The sequence below is a fragment of the Diadema antillarum genome, unplaced genomic scaffold (assembly GCF_040938485.1).
Source record: "Diadema antillarum isolate AM-2024a unplaced genomic scaffold, OU_Dant_1.0 scf00000016, whole genome shotgun sequence".
In the NCBI taxonomy this organism is placed as follows: Eukaryota; Metazoa; Echinodermata; class Echinoidea; order Diadematoida; family Diadematidae; genus Diadema; species Diadema antillarum.
Window position 1 is genome coordinate 530628 of NW_027270905.1, and position 20077 is coordinate 550704.

The 20077-nt window shown below is 39.0% G+C and overlaps 1 protein-coding gene across 1 annotated transcript in view; it reads right to left on the reverse strand.

The window, feature by feature from the left end:
• LOC139725132 (transcriptional activator GLI3-like) overlaps positions 1 to 20077 on the reverse strand; it is a 114997-nt gene that overhangs the window by 14398 nt on the left and 80522 nt on the right. The window contains exons 4-8 of the mRNA XM_071636221.1: positions 14698 to 14797; positions 9777 to 9994; positions 7838 to 7984; positions 7120 to 7399; positions 6080 to 6269 (exon numbers count right to left, since the gene is read on the reverse strand). Coding sequence (XP_071492322.1) covers positions 6080 to 6269; positions 7120 to 7399; positions 7838 to 7984; positions 9777 to 9994; positions 14698 to 14797 — 935 coding nt within the window. The remainder of the gene's footprint in view (positions 1 to 6079; positions 6270 to 7119; positions 7400 to 7837; positions 7985 to 9776; positions 9995 to 14697; positions 14798 to 20077) is intronic.

The following is a 20077-nucleotide window of genomic DNA, read 5'->3' on the forward strand; positions in this document are numbered from 1 at the left end:
GATTTTTTCACATTAAAATGGCAAAGATGTTCGAGTCTAATGGGATATCAAATCCAATACGATCCCAGACACTAGGCTTACCTTGCCAAACTTGTTTGTTTGTTTGTTTGTTTGTTTGTTTGTTTGTTTGTTTGTTTATCAGCATTCAGTAATCCCTACAAACTGAACCTACTCGTACAGGCAGCATGCCCACTCAGGTGCAGCAATGTTCCTTAGTCCAGCACAAAGGCCAAGGTAACATAAGAAAGATGATTATAAAGTATTTTCTATTCTTCGACAGTTAGTTTCCACACATCTCTACCGATTAGCAAACAAGGCACAGTATGGATTACAAGAAACATTTCTTTAAAGTGAGCTAATAGGAAGAAAATTGCCTTTTATCAGCCCCTACGTAAAAATACACATATATACAAGTATAACAACTACATTATATATCAGGTACAGATATTGTAGAAATAATAGTGAGTACTACAATTAAAAAAAACAAATAAAAGTGGTGAGCATTTAATAGTAGTATACTGCAACTGCATGAATTTTCCCTTAAAATGAGAAGTGTGATGGATTATTTCACAATTTTTCAGCCCTTAGAATCGGAATCTCTTGGAAGGGTACTGACATAATAAATTCCTTACATCATCGCAAGTGATCCAAATTTCTTTTTGCGATTAGGATAATTGATCTGAAATACTGGCAATAAAAATAAGGCACTTTTCACAAGGGGCAGTGGGTGGGGGAAATATCTTAAGTCTTCAAACAAACTTGTAGATCATTACATGAACATAAAAGTATGTAGATTTCCGAGAACATAGACGAAGTGCTTTAACAAGTGACCTGGTTCAGTTTTTATTCACTCCCTGAGTGAACTGCATCCCTTTAAAATCATGCTCCAACTTCCGAACACTGGAGACATTTATCACCCCGCTGCTTTTTCTCCGGATCACTTGGCAAGGAGCTAGTCAGCGCGAGCTCCTCTGACGACGTGACCAGACGTGACAAGTTTGCAGCGCCCTCTACCACTGGATTTCAGAACAGGATCTTCCATTTCAGCCGGCAAGTATTGTGGTCTGTAGGCACAAACCCGAATTTGCGGTTTCCCAAGCCATTGCACTGACAAACATCCCAGTTTGGGCCAAATCAAAGCAAATTAAGTTGATCACTCACACACACTGCATGCAGCTGCATCCTAAACCACACACAAATTTGAAACATCACACACAATTTGTTCCCCCATACTAATGAACCTCAGCAGTTGGGTCAGAAAGCTACATACAGTGTGTCAAGAGGGTCTGAAATAGAGACTATGGTGGCAGTCACTTACATCGTGTCCTTCGTCACTTAACTTTTTAACCACTGACTATTAAACACAGTGAACATTTCAATCCTTTTCTCCCCATTTTATGCTTTGTTCTGGGTTTTGTGTGTGCGTGTGTGTGTGTGTGTGCTTTATTGTTGCAACCATTGTTGTTTTCTTGACTGACAAGCAAGGTTTCATCAAGCAATTTCTGTGAATTTGTGTGGACAGTTTTACTAATGAAAATATGAGTGGTCAAAGCTTTGGGTGGAGTGGACAGTCGACCAACTGACCTATACAGGTTCTGTTGTTTGGAATGCCGCATCTGAGAGCTACCAGTACTTGGCCTATTGCACTACCTCCATTTGACCACAGGATATTAATACTTATTGCTTCAGAGAGAATGATTCTATGAACTCAGATGATATCACAATCAGCCACAAAAGATGCTCATAATAAGTTAATTGAGCTTTGTTCATTTGTTCATTTGCATAGAGCTCAGTACACTTGGCTATTTTTTGGCACACAAACGGAGATAATTCAGCATGATTGTTGATCCATTCATGGTCAACCAATCATATTTAGCAACCCAATACAAAATGTATGACATTGTAATCCAAAAGGATTAATTGGCCTGGTATCATGAAGCAAACATGAAAAAAAAAGGTAACACGACAAATGATAGTGAAACTTGGCCACTATTTGGCACACGGATGGAGATAATTCAGCATGATTGTTGATGGGTTAATGCTCAATTCAGCAACCCAAGTCATAGTCAATGGTATTGCAATCCAATTACAAGGCAAATTTGAGGGAAAGAATAACACGACAAATGATGATGAAAAAGAGTTGGGAAGACAGAGAGAAGTGATAGAAAGACAAAATAGGGAAAGAGAAGGAGATCAAGACAGAAAATAAGACAAAATAAATCATTTTCTTTATCTTCTAAAAGTGCCAAGTTGTAATGGGAGTTTCAAAGCTATGCTTTATGCAAGGTGCCACAAATCAAATTGCCCACTTGCCACTATCAACCACAACTGTCAGGCAAGTAAACTGAATGAAGAATTGCCTGTTAAATAGTATGGGGGGGGGGGGGGGGGCCCTACCCAAATGCCACTAAAAATTGATGTCGGGCCATCAAATTTCCAAAAAAGTTCATCTTTTAATGGTCCGATTGAGCAACTACAAGATTAAAAATGGGATTATTATGTTTCCTTTTATTTCGGGCAAATACATCTTTACTTCTGGCCACTAATATTTCAAATCCAAAGCTTCTAGTGGCACAAACCGGCCACCTGTCAAGTCCTGCTTTGCTTATATGCATGTACATTTTTTTTTAATGACAGACATTTCAGAAGACAACACTACAGGATACACTGAGCATCTCAAATTTCTTACTAAGAGACTCTAGACTCATGTAATACTAATATGTGTTACATAATACATATTCCAGTGAAAACGGTTTCAGAAAGTTTTGAAGACACACATACAATTGTAATTTGACAAGCTTTTATTTTAGAACATGGTTGCAGTCACGAGACCTAGTTTGCTCTGATAGAACTGTCAAGAGTTCATTTAGACTTTGGCACTAATCAATTAATTCCACAAAACACCACATGATGTTAGATCCCCCTCCCCCCCCCCCCCCAAAAAAAAAAAAATAAATAAAATAAAAAAAAAAAAAAAAAAAAATCCTTATTCCAATCTAAAGATATAAAATAGTCACTAAAATTATACTACAGCAGTACATCTCATTTAGGTCACACCCCACTACAAAACACTACAAAGACATATTTAAACATTATTCACAGTAATGGTACTCTTGAGTTTGGTGACAATTTTTTTATTTTGTTTTAAATGTTGTTTGTTTGTTTGTTTGTTTGTTTGTTTGTTTGTTTGTTTGTTTGTTTGCTTGTTTGTTTGAATGTGCAGTGCAAATAATAAAGACTGATATGTTTCTCCTTACATGGGCATCAGCAGCACTGGTAAATGCATCATCTTTGGATATTCATATAATCAATGGTGTATCACTGCTAACACTTATTTAAATTCATTTTGACTCTGAGAAAATTCACACTGATAGTAATATTATGACAGTCTGAATGTCAGAAAATATCCAATACAGTGTATGGCAGTCTCAGTGTTCATAAAAATGATGTGTCAGTGTAGAATATTATTTTTGTTTATACTTTCTTTGATGACACTAGCAATTGAGACACACACACACAAACAGAAAAAAAAATCACTGTAAAGAAATATTTCTTCCACAGACAAAAAGACTACACTACAAATTACTCTTCTGAAATGCTAGGGGCAAAAAAAAAAAGAAAAAAAAAAGGCAAAACGAGCAAAATAACGCTAATCAACATCAAAGAATGCAGATGGAAGAAAGATGGCAGAAGGAAAGGCCATACAAATTCACATGAACAATCAGAGTGACTCTAGATGCAATCTCCTGTGAAAAGCTTTGACAGGGCTAGCATAGGACAGCTACATCTTCACTCTCGATCCACTGATAGACAGCAAACAGTGTAAGATCTATGCTTCCAGCTAGCCCACAGACAGCTTGCTGAAACTGACTAAACAGCTCCCTCTTTTGTTCAGACACAGGAAGCTTCAGGCCAACTCTTAACATCAGCTGTGAGCGCATATCTGGCATAGCTTTTCGCTGTCTTTTCTCTCTTTTTTTATGAATAAAAGTACAAAGAGCAAAGGTTGATGGCTCTTATAAGATGAAAATGGAATCTCTCTAGTCACCATGAGATGACTGTGATTTGAAATTGCAGAACTGTTGCAACATTAAGTCATGCCTTGGCTTTTAGAGGTTCCCCACAACATCACAACGAAACATGTATAAATAAGGACCCACAAAAAGAAAACAACAACAACAAATCTCACACACGCACACACAAAAAAACAACAGCAGCATACAGAGCTAAACAGAAAATCTTGGCTGGCGACACACAAAAATATTTATGACTTCATTCAAATCATAACGTAATCATCATACAACATCATTCACAGAGTCATGTGTTTGACTTAATGAAAATAGAGTCCATCGATACAAATCACACAGTACTTTGAAAAACAACATTATTCTGGGTCAAAACAACAACAACAACACATAGACACACTCACAGACATAGGCTTTCTTTTGCAACATGGTACACATACAAGAAATACTTTATGGCCAGGGAAAATCACAGCGAGTACTCAGTTGAAGAAAGTTGTCTTGGTCATACTATAAAGGTGGCCTCACACTATGCGGTGTTTTCTATCGCAGTGCTTGCAATCTGTTGCGGTTGCCAGATCGCAATCATCGAGTTGCATATTGTGAGCGCAACGACCGCAAGGCTTGCGAAATTTCAGCCGGTCGCAAGGGTTCACAGAGGCAACCGCAGATGATCGCAAGGTTTTGAACATGTTAAAAATTTGACAGCAGCCACAAGGAGGTCGCAAGGCTTGCGGACGCCTCCAAGTCGCGAGAAGTCGCATGCGGTCGAGAACCGCGTGTGACTTCTCGAAACCGCAAGCAGTCGCAAGAAAAAAACGGACAATGTGAGGCCACCTTAATCCACCCACGGCTAATTCCATTCTCACTCTTCACTGAACATTCTATTAAAACACTTAACATCTATGAGAACCAAATAACGTTATGTGGTTAATCTAGTCACTCACAGATTTCTCTTTCTTTAACAATATCATGATAATTTTCGAGAATTTCTTTTTCACAGTTTGAGTTTGAAATAACATTAATGTCACTGGTAGTGTGTAGGATTTTGCAGCTTGGATTCTCTAAATCAAAACATTAATAAGATAAAATCTCCCACTGGTTTGCACAAAAATCTTCAGTATATTTCCTTTTCTAAAAAAAAATTGAATTTCTGAAATATCAATGTCTCTGGCAACCTTCTGGGAAGGACCACAGTAGATATAGCGACATTCACTCATGCAATAAACGTGTGAGATTGTAACCACCATGACTGTACTGTCAAATATATGAGAACTCTAAAAATCCACCACTCTACATTTTGACTGTCTGGTGTTCTTGAAGTCTTCACTTTTCTGTTCAAACTCACCATACCTATTAAAGGACAAGTTCACCTTCATAAACATAAGGATTGAGAAAATGCAACAATATTAGTAGAACACATCAGTGAAAGTTTGAGGAAAATTGGACAATCGATGCAAAAGTTATGAATTTTTTTTATTTTTGTGTTGGAACCGCTGGATGAGGAGACTACTACAGCTTGTGAGTTATATGCGTACAACAGTATAAAGAAAATATAAAAGAAAATTCAACATATTTTCATTTTTTTCGCATAATAAAAGAGCAATTGACTTGCCTCTTTCTAAAGGCAGGGGGAATAATATTACCCATAACATTTATCGGTAACGAGTCAGGGGAATGTGTACTTTTTTCAAAAGATGGAATATTGTGAAATTCTCTTTATATTTTCCTTATATTGTTGTACGCATGTGACATCTAAGTTATTCATACACTGCAGTAGTCTTCTCATCCAGCGGGTACTGCACAAAAACTTCAAAAATTCATAACTTTTGAACGGATTGTCTGATTTTCCTCAAACTTTCAATGATGTGTTCTACTAATATTGCTACATTCTCTCAATCCTTATGTTTATGAAGGTGAACTTGTCCTTTAAAGTCAACTTGAAAATAGAGAAAAACAAAATCCACATCAATCTGCTTCAAAGCTGAATAAATTGGACATGGATTATAAAAGGGTTGATAAATAAAAGTGAAAGGAAGCCCGGACTCGAGTCTAACCTGAGGACTGAGAGCTTCGATTTCAGATGGTTTCTTGGAATGACTTGTGATGTGTGCCGATGTGGAGGAGGAGGAGGCTGGATGGGTGTCCCCGCCTTGCTGGCCGTGTGCCCTGGCTAGTAACGTTGCCATGGCATGGTGCTGAGGAGGGGGAACCCCGCCGGGCAGGTACCCCGCTCCTGACATCTCTCTGTCATACGATCGCGAGAACAAATTCGAAACATTCGTTTAGAAATCCCATGAATATTCTACTGATGGATAGATAAGGAAAGTTCAACAGTCAAGAATTAAGAAAATAGTCTACACTACATTTGTTGTATTAATACAGGGGCGGATCCAGGAATTCCGTAAAGGGGGGGCATACGCCCCCCCCCCCCCCCCCCCCCCCATTTTTTTTCCTTTTCATTTCTTTTGTTTTGACTGTAATATGTTCATGAATATCATTCAGTCTTAACAGATACAAATCAAATTCTATACAAATTCCCAAAGTAACATACAGGTACTATATTCTTTTCAACATATTCCAGCATGCTCTTTCACAAATGTATGATATACATAGTCATATTCCACAAATTATACTGAAAATGCCTAGCAGGCAAATGTATGATGAAAAGTCCACATACATTTTGTAGTTTTTGTTGTCCGTATAAAAGAAAGTCAACAACAGCGTCTCCTTGGCATCCTCATAATGCAATACGGCAGTTTGAACGTGGTTTCTATGTTCTTAAAAACATCCATTATATTTTATACTACATAATTAAAAGAATAAACTAATTCTGTTATACTGTACAACCAGAAATTTTTGCGTGCATTTTAATTTCCCATGAGCCTAGCTTCGCGAAATTAAAATGCACACAAAAATTTTTGTTCACACTATTTGCAGTGAATGCCAGTGGCAATTCACAAAAATTTCACGCCTTGAATATTTCTGACTTTACAGTAGCAAGTGTTTCCATTGACTGAGCCTCCATTCCAATTATTTTGATCGTTATTACATCACTATTATCATTATCATTATCATCATCATCATCATGTGTCACCTGTGATGCCTCATGAGCTGCTGTTGGAGGTGATGCAGGTGAGCCAGTGGAGTGACCGGATGGGTCCAGTTGACCGGGCTGACCGTGCCGGCAGAGAGGTGACCGTATGACCCACTGGCGGCCGAGGAGCTGCGCGAGTTGTTGACGTAGGCAACCAGCGAGTTGGGTGAAGTGCGGATCATCGCATTGATGTCAATCGACTCGTTGAAGAGCGGCGAGATGGAGAGAGCGCGCTTCCGACTCATCCGACCGCCAGGGCGGGGACTGGAGAACCTTGACCCTACGATGCAAATAGTATTGATGGAGAACAGAGCTGGAGTTAATCCATTCCATACTGAATTCTGAAATCCTCATAGACTAAATACACAGGCCACCAGGTTCCCGTAGGGAATGGGTTAACCATATCATGTGAAGGAGAGACTGGTATTTGTTGAAAAACCTGAGATGCCCTCCATTCCTTGCATCATTTTCATAGCAACTTCATGATCAGCGTCCCTACTTTTGACCAGCCCTATGCACTTTTATATTACTTCTATTCATATTAAGTAATATTTTTTTAATTTATTCATTTCATTATTGTTCATTTATTCAAATAATAATAGTGGCCTCTTATAATGCGCTGAAGTCCATCAAGAATGATGCTCATGGCGCTGAGAAATGGAGACAATTTTGATATGAAGGAAATTTCTGCACTCCTGACGGTGGCACGAGACAGTACCTTCGACTGATCCGAAGTCGAGGGCGGGATGTTCAATACTTCCTGCAGTACTGGGAGGATGGCTGTAGACGTCAGAGGGTAAGCTGTGTCCAAAGGCCAGTGGAGGGATGAAGCTACCCGGAGTGCCACGAGCTCCTAATTCTACACCTAAACAGAGCAAATATAAATCAAACAAGTAAAGCACTCTTGTTTAACTGACCTAATTCAAGGAAAACAGCAATGGATTGTCAGTTTGAATCAAAAATTGTGTGCATTTAATATTGGTATATGGATTAACCCGTTGAGGACGGGTCCCGAGTATCCCTAGTATACTCGGGCAGGTTTCTATAGGAAATGCGTGTTGTAGCAAAATAAAACCGTCCTCAACGGGTTAAGAAATGTGTCATAAGGGGTTGAGTTACAGACTAATGTAAAACCAGAAATGTTCATGTGCATTTTACTTTCATGAATTCCAAGAGATCCAAAAATTTGCGAAATCAAATTGCAATCAAAAGTTCTTGTCTACACTATATGCGTTGAAGCCAGTAGCAATTTGCTGAAATTTCCTGCTGCAAAAAGGCTGTTGGCTCTGATTTGCTAAAATTTCATGCTGCAAAAATATCTTGCTTTACAGTAGTTTGTAACTAATGCAGATATCAAAAAAAATCTAAAATAATTAGTAATATAAAACAAATTGATTAGAGATATTCTTATCAAATTGTTGTCCTGCTGCATACATATGAGTTCAGAGGAAAAAAACAAGGCTTGAAATTACTAGCATTGCATAAAATCAAATTGAATGAAGATTTACAGACTTTTGATATGAACTGTTTCAATACTGGATCTCTACAACGCTTAATGCTTTTTATAGTTAACATTTTTGTCCATACACTGGTTGGCAACGATAGCCTACCAGTAATGCTTCTCCAGCGTGAGTATAACATAGCACACTTTTTTGACTTGTTGCATTCACAATCAAGAACCCCATTAACGGAATGAGAAAAGCTATCCTTTTTCGAGAGGAAACTTAGTGATTTTCCACCTTAGAGAAGATAATGATACAACACATGTTGGATACTGCAAAACATGATATATTCGCGGCATGAATTTTTCGCGAATTGGAGCCGACGGCCTTTTTTGCGGCATGAAATTTTCGCGAACTGCCACTGGCATTCAATGCATATAGTGTAACCAAGAACGTTCACGTTCCTTTTAATTTCATGAATCTTGGCGCTCGCAAAATTAAAATGCAGGCGAACATTCCTCGTTTTACAGTATCTCCTATTACAATTTGTACCTTCTGCTGGACATTCTAAGACCAATCAGTATGCTGCCAAATGTTACAGGAGCTGACATTTACGCAAGTTTTAACATTAACAAATATCCAGGTCAACTTGTAAAATTTGCAAAAATAAACACTTGAGGTGAAATATATCGTGTATACAGTTTAACACTATCAACATCAGTAGAAGTAATTTGGCAAGGAGCCACACACCTGGGAGAAAACAAAAACAAAACAAAGCAAATTACACTGATGGTTTTTAATGATGTTGCTGAAGGTAATATTGATCTACAAGGAGTATTTAGTTGAAACAAGGTGCATCAAATTTCATTTCCTTGTGTCGTTAGTTTTAACCAAAGGCCAAATTACGAGGTCTTTGAGCCCTCTAGCAAAGCAGACATGCTGGTTGACATAACGTTCCTCTTAATCTACTGTATATCACAAGTAAAGACAAAAAACGACAAACAGAAGGATCACGAAGCTGTGTAGCGATTTCTTTCATTATACCAAGACAAGTGAACACTTTGAAGGCCCTATCTAATTCCTACCAAATTCAAATATCATCCTTGCTACCTCAGACCAGATATTAGACATTTCTCACATTATCTACTGTCAAAAGGGAAAGGGGGTGGGGGATGACAGGATGAGAAGAGCGCCACCTAGGGTCCACAAAGCTACCTATTCGGTCGGCCGAATGAGAGCTGGTTGGACTGAGGCCGCGGGCATGTGAGAGCATGGACAGGGCTGGACTACCATGCAGGTGATGGTCCATGTAGGACGGAACCGCGTAGTACGGGTAGATGGGGCTCTCGGGCAGGCCGCTCAGCCCACTGCGCTGGGGAGTGAGTCTGATCAGTGAGACGTCAGAGAGTACTGGACTACTTCCTGGGGTGTGGCTGAGAGAAAAAGAAGGAAAGAAAGAAGAAGAAAAAACAAAAGAACAGAGAAGGAAGAGAAAATTAACAGTTAAGGATATGCCATAACAAAATACACTCGGGCCTAATAGTTTTCATGACAAATTTCTAAGAGCATCTGATGACGCTCTTTCTTTTTTTAATGTCCCTTAAAATGATTCCACAAATTCAAAGCACGCATTCTTGTCATATACTTTGTACACAGTCGCAAATGAAAGAATAAGGACAGCATCATTAAAGACTAGACTATGTGAGAAAAAAAAAATCTCTATACATATAAGAATGACATCCACAACATAATCTATCTGATAACTTCATTAATTTCTCAAAACGCCTGGGGATATTTTTGTCTTGCCACTATAAAAGTAGATATTCAATTACAGTGCATATAATGTAAGTGGGTAAGCAATACATATTATGAAATTACAACAAAACTGCAACTAGCAATTAAAATGATTACTTTTCAGGTGTTTTTTTACACACCAAATTGTGACTTTATTCACACAGAAGCAGCAATTCAACAACAAGATTGGTTTGGATATAGCTGAATAAAAATAAATGACTCATTTGTATTTACGCATAATGTTGCAGCCTGGAAAGCACACACCAAATGATCACTCTGTCATAATGCAAAAACTCACGTGTCCAAAACTTGAATGTCATGTGGGCTGTGTTCACAGTAACTTGACTATCTACACATCCAAGACCAAGTAACTTATCTAAATCTATTTCTCCAATCTAAAATAGGTTCTATTTCAAGTCACATGTGACTGAAAATAGAGGTGTGAATGCAATATCTCAATATGCAGATGCAATATGTGAGATACTGATGCAGACGGTAACAAGCACACACAAACACAATTTATAAACAAAATTCTGGTTTAGGAAATAAGACCAAATTCTGGTAACCTAGTCTTCAAACTGTTTTTTCTTTCCTTCCAATAATTTAGAAATGGATGATTTTTTTTATTTGTTTATTTAATTATTTATTTATTTATTTTTTGTTTTTATTTTATTTTATTTTATCTATTTATTTTATTTTTTTTAATTTGTTTAAATTTTTTAAATTCTTTTTTTTTTTTTTTTTTTTGGGGGGGGGGGGGGGAGGGGGGAGGGGGGGGGGGGGGGGAATTGTAATTTGGATGCAGATGACACGATCTGGAAAAACCTGAGATGCCCCCTTCATTCATTCATTCAAAGAGTTCCCGCAACCCATGTTGTGAAGTGAGGAGTGTTTGAGGCAGAGATTTTGCTTGTCAGAATTCTGTGCATAGCGTTCTCGCCTGTCGTGACACACCGGCTTTGCCTCCCTCTCTGGAATTTCCCAACATTCCATTGTGTGCTCCGAGGCATGAGCACATTTCAAGACTTTGTAGTATTTCCTACAGCTCTCCAAGTGTTGTCCATGTTTTTAATGCCACGCCGGGCATTTGTGATCACGCAATTCTGTGATGAATAAACGGGATATGTTGTCCGGTTTTCGACAATGATGTCAGTACTGAGAGTGACGAGTGATGGTGACATCAAAGGAAATTGGCTATTTTATGAACGTTATCTCTGAGTACCTCCATCCGACAACTAAATAATACTACTAAAATACTATCATTGATATGCCATTTGTGAACATATTATCCAACCAGCTATCACCATCCTTCATTCAAGTACCATCTAAAAGATATGCCATTTTCACCTTCTGTTTTGCTTGTTTGTTCGGGGTTTTTTTCAAATATTCTTCCCTATATTGAGTATAGAATTCAAATTTCCACCAGTCACTAGCTCTCGCAACGATACACAGAAATGAAATTCAAAGTCAAAATACTGCTCATATCAAGTACGTAAGAACCAAGGCACTGCAGGTGTGTATAGCAAGCAGGGTTGGATGGACAGCCCTTTCTTATTATCCAATATTAGTTATTACAGAGGTCTAGACCATGGCCTCATCCCTAGTGAACACGATATTGAGGCAGAGGAAGATGCAGAAAAACAGCCAACGATTCAAGGAAGAAAATAGGAATGTAGCAAGCTTGCAGCAAAATTTCTGTGTATTTTGAAGCTATGGCCACCTTCTGACAACAAGTTTGCAGTTGTAGTTAGCTGGCACTGGTAAGCTTCATGTACACTGTAAGTAGAACATGTGCAGCTGCCATCTCCTGGCAGAGGCAAAAAAAGCTTACATAAACACATTTAACAGGTTGAAAGAGGGCACACTGTTCCCAAATTGGGTACATAATTCAATAAGATCCCCTCCCTCAACCTCCACCCTCCCGGCCTCCCCCCCCCCCCCCCCCCATTTCCACTCCACTCTCCCCTCTCCCCCATCTGAAACAGCACAGCTGCTGCCAGCTAGCGCTGCCAAGTGCAGAAGCAGACTGACGGAGTCATTACGGGGGATATTTGGGCAATATTTCATGTTTGTTTACTCATCATTTGTCGGGTGCTGGGAGCAGAGGTGAGCTGTCAGGGACTGTCGCATATCTCATACTTTCCTCGGAAAATCTGGTGGTTCACCTCAGGGCTCTGAATGTTGTGGAAGAGCGTTAAAGAGCCATAGGTGCAGCTAAGCTGGGGGGGGGGGGGGGGTGTTAGTCTATGATGATGGAATGCGCAAGGGCATTATATTTGAACTCTTCTGGGAGACATGTACAGCTAGCATGAAGTTGGTCACTTTACTATCTTTAAAGTTACCTGCCATTCTTATAGTGTAGCTCCATTCACTTGGGACAGTATATTTACTTTTTAGGTCTTTCACAGAAAAAAAAAATGATGTTACCATGGAGCTAGTAGCTCCATTATTTTACCCTATCCATTAAACTTTGAGAGAATATTTTGTAGCGCCTACCCTTTCGTTGTGTCACAATAACACAAAATTCATACACATGCTCTGTAACGTTCACTTTGGTGGCAAATCACCATAAAAAGTATGAGACATCAACCATCAGTTGCCCCAAAGTTGATCTTGGACTAGGAGTATAGGCCCAAGACCTGAAGTTGTGGTGAGACAAACTTTGTCTGTACTAGCTGATGCAGGGGCACCACCTCCCAATGCTCATTAATGGAAGCCAGAGCATGGACCAGGATATGACCAACAATGCTACACCCAGATAAGGCCCATTACACCAGGTCCAGACTTTAAACAGGGGTCCAAACAAGGTCCAGATGAAGGCACTCATCCCACATTGTACTGGGTTAAATGTACCAGTGTATCAGACCAAGGCGGTTCTAAAGCCAAGTGGCTGAAGGTGTGAATGGGGTATTTTACATGCCGATGCTTAACACCAGTAAACAGACTTGCAATAATGATGTGCTTGCATTTCACCTTGATGACAAACCACACGTAGTCAGTGAAAGGGGCCAAACAAACTTGTCTTTTCAATTACCTCACCCCTTGCACAGGTTAACAATCATCTCCTCAAGTTGCTATTGCCTTCTCACATAGCCACTGCCGGGGGGTTTCGCATTGCCACAAAGAAGCCACTGTTTCCTTCAAAACAGCTCCTCCTATACCCATTGCAATTCTAGGTCAATAATTCCGGGCCAAATTTTGTCACCCATTACTATCGTCTACACCTGTCTGAAACATACTTGAGAGGGGGGGGGGGGGGGGGGGGGGAGGTAACTGTGCTTCCCACATCCAACAGGTTTTCGTCTTGCAAGTCAGACATTTTTATGACAATTTTACAGATCTGCACTGATTTCTTCTTCTATTTTCTTTTAAATAAAAGAGTAAATATTCCATGTTACTGAGATATGACAGCAAATACTACTTGCCATGCTTTCTGAAGGAGCTAGGTCAAGTGCTCTTTCATTCTTAAAAAAAGGAAAACAATGTTGATGAAAGTATTGTTTGTTCTATATCTCTTGAAAAAAGTGATATTTCGAAATGTTAAATGTCCCATCTAGAAAAGTCAGCACATTGAATTGTAATTATAACCTTAAAATGGATTGTTTGATTTTTTGCAATGACATCCTCTTACCGTTTCACTAATTCCTCAACTTTAATCAATCCATACATTATACATGTTTGAAGAAACTAAACACCTTTCAGCAAATATCTAGTGATTGCAAATAATTCATGTCTGTCATGAAACTATTTCCTCCAGCTTGTTGGATGCTACTGAATTTTGTTACACTGCTGATTTTGCCACAAGACAGGTAGCATCTTTCATTACTGGGTGAAGGACGGTTGTTTTGACATTAGGGAGAGTCTAAGCAACTCTGAAAATCACAGACATTCAGATCAATGGGTATGTTTCTTTTTATGATGATTGCATTATATATTGGCTATGCAACTTAAAGTAATTTGGCAACCTGAAAAATCATGATATCTGCCTACCTGAGTGCTGTAGTTACAATGTACGTTCCCAAGAGAAGTGTAATGCACGTGTGTTTTCCTCACAAGTGAACGTGGAAGATGATTTCATTCATGGTCCTCATAAATGGATTAACAAATTGAGTTAACTTCCTACAAGATCACTACACACAAGCAGTTTGCAACTGAAAACTAGTTGCCCCTTATCACACAAAGCTGAGCTCGGCTACATCTTTCACTCATTACAAACAAACCACAGTGAGATACATACTGGGATTAAGGGCCATTTTCACATACACTCGCATGCACATCACATCATGTCCCCATACTGACCATCACATGATGGCGAGAGAACGAATCAACATTTCTTACTCACCCGTGAAATGGATGGTGCATGTGGTCAAAGTGATACCTGCCCTCGTGTGTCCTCGAGTTGACAGGAATGGGAGGATGGTACCCTACACGACCCTCCATCGCTGCAATGACAAGATGACAGAATGAATTTCAAGACGCTGAATGTTTATGGGGTGGGGGAAGTTACAATACACTATTAATGGCAACAGAGAAAATGAGTAACTTTGTACTGCACTTAGAATATCTAAAAGGTGTAAGAACTTTTTACATCGTGAGTGCATTGAAAGTGCTTAATAATTTCCATTTATAACCTAGAAAGACATATGTTTTTCTTTTGCTCAAAAAGTTATCAGCCATCTAGCTTTTAGATCTAATACACAATTTGGCCTCGTAATAGGGATTTTTCAGGCTCTACATGGTTTAAATGATCATTTCTACATGATCTAACACATCAGTTTGTTGGTCAATTTCAGTTCTAGTAACCACTTTCAAATTACTTGTTCAGACAAACATTTCAACTGGCAATGACACACCAGTAAGAGGCTGTATTTCAAGCCCTAAAAACTTTGTTGAAAATGCCAACTGCATTGGTAATATATCTATACTTCTATGATACTGGAGGGATTTTAGCATAGAAAATCTATAATGTCTTCTTCCCTTGCTTGTGTGGTATTCTTTAAGATATCCTTCACATAGCCTATATGTGTAAGAAATAGTACACATTAAAGGAAACAAAAACCCAAAGAGAAATGTGGATTGAGTGAAAGCAGCAACATCAGTAGAACACATCAGTGAAAGTTTGAGGGAAATCGGACAATCGATACAAAAGTTATGAATTTTTAAAGTTTTGGTGTTGGAACTGCTGGACGAGGAGACTACTTAAGTTTATGACATATGTGTGGACAACAATTATAAAGAAAATATAAAGAAAATTCAATATGCTTTCACTTTTCTAGCATACTGAAAAAGCACTTGACTAACTACTTTCAGGCAGCAGGGGGAATAACTACTACCCTTAACATATCATGTCAGTATCAAATTGATGGAGTGTGTAATTTTCATGAAAAATTAATTTTTGTTGAATTCCCTTTATATTTTCTTTATATTGCTGTCCACGATGATGTCATAACCTCTAGTAGTCTCCTTATCCAGCGGTTCCAACACCAAACCTTTAAAAATTCATAACTTTTGCATCGATTGTCCGATTTCCCTCAAACTTTCTCTAATGTGTTCTACTAATGTTGCTTTCACTCAATCCACATTTCTCTTTGGGCTTGGGTTTCCTTTAAACTGTGTCAAAACTTCAATTGTGTTCTTCTCTGAAATAAAGTACATTATTCAGTAAAATGGCTTATTTTGGGAAACAAACATGTGACACGCACTCACAGCATACAGAAAAAGTTAGTTTGTACTCAATTTCACATGAAAATACTCATGAAGTGATTTTTCTCCTTTGTGATTACGACTACAGAGTCCTAAATCTTCTAAAAGCTTCTGTGGTCTACCCAAATCTTGCTGTAGAATGCGTAAATGTTAAATCAATATCATGCTATTCTATAAGACATCAACTATCATAGATAAATCCCACTTGACACACATATATTCAAGGTATCCTATGTTCACTTACACTGTGAATATAGACACATTTAGCGGTGGCCATGATTTTTTTGTTGTTGTTACGAGACTAAAATCAACACCGCCAGTCCTGAATAAATCTGCTCTTTGGAAGTGCATTCCAAAATGTCCTCTGAAAGTGTAAACACCAGGGACTAGATCTTTTGAATCCATCAATGTACGAATCGTCCATTCGCACTCGTCAACTTGTCATCGTCGACTGAATCGCAGAGTCGAGGAGGAGTCCGATGGCATTCTCGGCATACTCTTATAGAGGGGTGGGTATCACGGTTTTCAAGACATCGTAGAGGGCAGCAAACACTGCTTCTTTTTTCAGGCTTGCATTCGACTCTGACAGGGTCAATTTAGCCTGGCGTATCAGATGATAAGCACACTCTCTCCACCCACTGTTCAATACTGTTATCTCGATCAATGCTTGCTATGGCACAAGAATATGCTCATCAACGACTTGTGAGCATGTATCATCCTTGCAGCTGTACTCAACAACTAAGACTGTATCCTCAACGCACTACCCCGTGAATCATATCAGCAAAACTCCTGTTATATTCATAACGTAGCAGGAACGATTATCTAGGTGAGAATCGGGGGGCACGGGCGTAGTTTTTACTTCTCAATGCTGACATGAGAAACCATGTATTTTGCTGACCAAACATTCTCGATCTTTCTCAACAAAGTCACATTTTGAGCAGCCTTTACAAGGTCAATGTAGCAAAACAAACAAGAAGAATGCAGATATGACATGAAATTGCCTGAGAGAATCACCATCTGCAAGAAATTTGCTTGGTCAAACATATAGTTTGGTGTGAGAGCTTACTATATTCATGATGCTCAGTTTCCTCCGATAGCTGTGTCAGTTAAAAACAAGAAATATGGTGACTTGGGGATGCCATGTGTATCCAGACAATTGAAGAATAAAAAATCCATAGGCTGCACAGCACGGATTAGGACAGATGCAAACTCAGAGTGATCATCAACCTTCCAATGCCCATCATCTGGCAGAGATTCCACAGTCTATGAATTGTGCCATGAATCGAGACAAGATGTCCAAAGGAGGTTTGCACACTCAGTCACACCTCCACAACGTGGATGTTTGGAAGACATCTGTGGAAGGACTTGAACAACGATGAGTAGCTTTTGTGGATTCTCAACATCACTTTGTCAAACCCACCGATTGCTGATGTCTCGTCAAAGAGGGGGAAAATGACTAAATTTCGCACGGGCCCTACATAGAAAATTGTATGACTAGCTCTTCCCAGAATCACCTCAACAATTTCTATGATGAAATTGATCATCAAGCTAGGCACTACTGCAATAAGATCCATCAAATAGAGTATGGCAGGAAGGCAAACCAGAGTAATGTCCACTTCCATCATCCATTATCAATGCCCTCAGTCCCTCCTGCATGGTCTAAGAGTATCCAACCATCTGAATACTCTGTAGAAAAAGTATTAGAGAGAGAGTTAGCTGACCTGCACACATCACATCGGAGCCAGGAAAGAAACGATACATTGGAGTCTGTCGTTTGCTCAAATGCTTGACTTGCTGCTCAGTCCTTAGCCCCTCTGACAAACCCTTGAAAAAAAAAAACCCAATGAAGGGACTTTAGGTAGTGTTATACATGCTTGGTGCCCACTGAAGTGGCATGACATAAGTAATGTAATTGGCCTCCTAGAGTCCTAAGCTGCTTAGCACACATACTATACTAGTTTACCCTTGCCCATGTGGAGGGGGAAGGGGTGTCATGGTTTATTGGCATTACCCTTGGACGAAGCACTTAGCAAACCAATTCAACTTCAACATCAGTTTGCAGTTTTAAGTAAGCAAACCCCAGTAACCACAAATACGCACTTGAGCCAACTTGTAAGTAAAGTCACTTTACCCTTAATTGGAAGTGTTCCACTAACATCACTCGAACATCCCCCACCCCCTTGATAATTTTATAAGGAGCTACTGGATGACAACAGCTAAAGAGGGTAAAATCCAGGTTAACACTGTGGGACTACTAACCAAAAATAACTGCATTCAGCTAGCAAATAAATTGGAGTGCATACAACCCATACAAAGTGTTTTCTTGGGACATCTATGACAACTGGCATGGAAGAAAAGAATACAGGACATAAAATGTAAAATGCAAAATGCATAGAAGTTCCTGTTTCTGATATGACTTTGGGATCATAAAAAGTTGGAACGATCATCAACCTTGATATAGTCAATCCCCTCTTGTATGACGCTGCACACAAAATTGGTTCCATTTTACAAGTACTTCAGCAACTACACATTGTAGTGGTTTCCCTGTAATTACAAAACATTTCATATTGAACTGTGACCAGGAAGGGGTTGAAACACAATACAATATATTTCTCTTCACAGACAAAGTCCTGAAAAATAACGGTTAACGATAGCTACTTCTCATTCAATGTACACAATGTATCTTATACATATGCATCCCAGTTTAACCCTCACCGGGTTAAAGATACATCCAGTTGAATGTAATGCTAAGAAAACATTTTGAATAGAGCTCTGTAGCCCCACTAAATACTTTCATCATAAAGATCACACAGAATGACGGATCTACAGTGTGTCTCTAAAAAAAGTAAACCCAACTTCAACTTCAAAATATTTTTAAACATATTATTTTTTTATTCACTAAGTTGAATCATGCTCACTCATGCATGAGAGTTACATAACCTACGTGGCACTGGTATCATTGAATAGAAGACTTATTGGACTATCTAACCATTAAAAAATAATGTGCAAAATATTTTATAGTTTTCTGAAAATTTGCTGTTGAAGTTGGGTTTACTTTTTTTAGAGACACACTGTAAAGGTCTGATATGCTTTTTTTGCTCTTGATTTTTTATGAGTAATCTCTTTTCCTTTGAGATCAAGTCTGTGATAGTTTATAATTGACAAAAATTGAGTTACAATAGTGTCATTTTGTAATCAACTTTGACACTAATTGTGAGGGTGCTACACATTCACTTGCCCACTAGCCAAGGGCAACTATTAAACACTTGTGTTAGGCAAGTATCAATGGTAAAATGAATCAGCATTTGCTTATTCAGTCAAGTATCTTTTGTCAGGCTCTGAAATACAATATGATACAGAGGAATATGTTTGAAATGACACACCTGTAGCAGAGCCTTTCACAATGTGTGTGAGCAAGTTTTCCCCGGCTAGGAAATATTATATTGGACACAGCATAGATGGCATAATAGGCCACTGCCAGAAACAGAGATCTCCTGGGCTAAAGGGAGAGAGAAAGAGTAATGGAGGGAGAGTATGAGCTTGATGATGGCGTGACCCCTTTTCCTAACCTTCAGCATCTGCACCTAGTTAGCCCCAACCCCCACTCCAAAGGTACCAAGCCGCCCGCTCCGCTGTCTTTCACAGGCAAGGCACCCGCAAGCCATGTAGTTGAATCTAACCTGCGCTGGTACTATCGCATGGTCCTCACACACAGGTTTCCCTGTGTTCCATCCAAGTGTGTATTGACGCAGCGCATTCTCAAAGCAACAAGAATACCTTACAAAGAATCCACCTGTTGGCACCACTTAAAAGTGGTATCATGGAGCTGGGTTCTCTATCTCGCTCCATTAGGGTCCATCTTCAATTCATTCTCCCAGCCACCCCATCTAACTTTATTCTCTTCTCTTTTCATCCAGCATCTGTTTCCTTCCTATTTTAAATTTCCTCATTTCCTGTGCCGGTAGGCCAAATGTTTTAATCCTTCATGTTTCCACTAACTTGTGTTGGCACTTACGAAA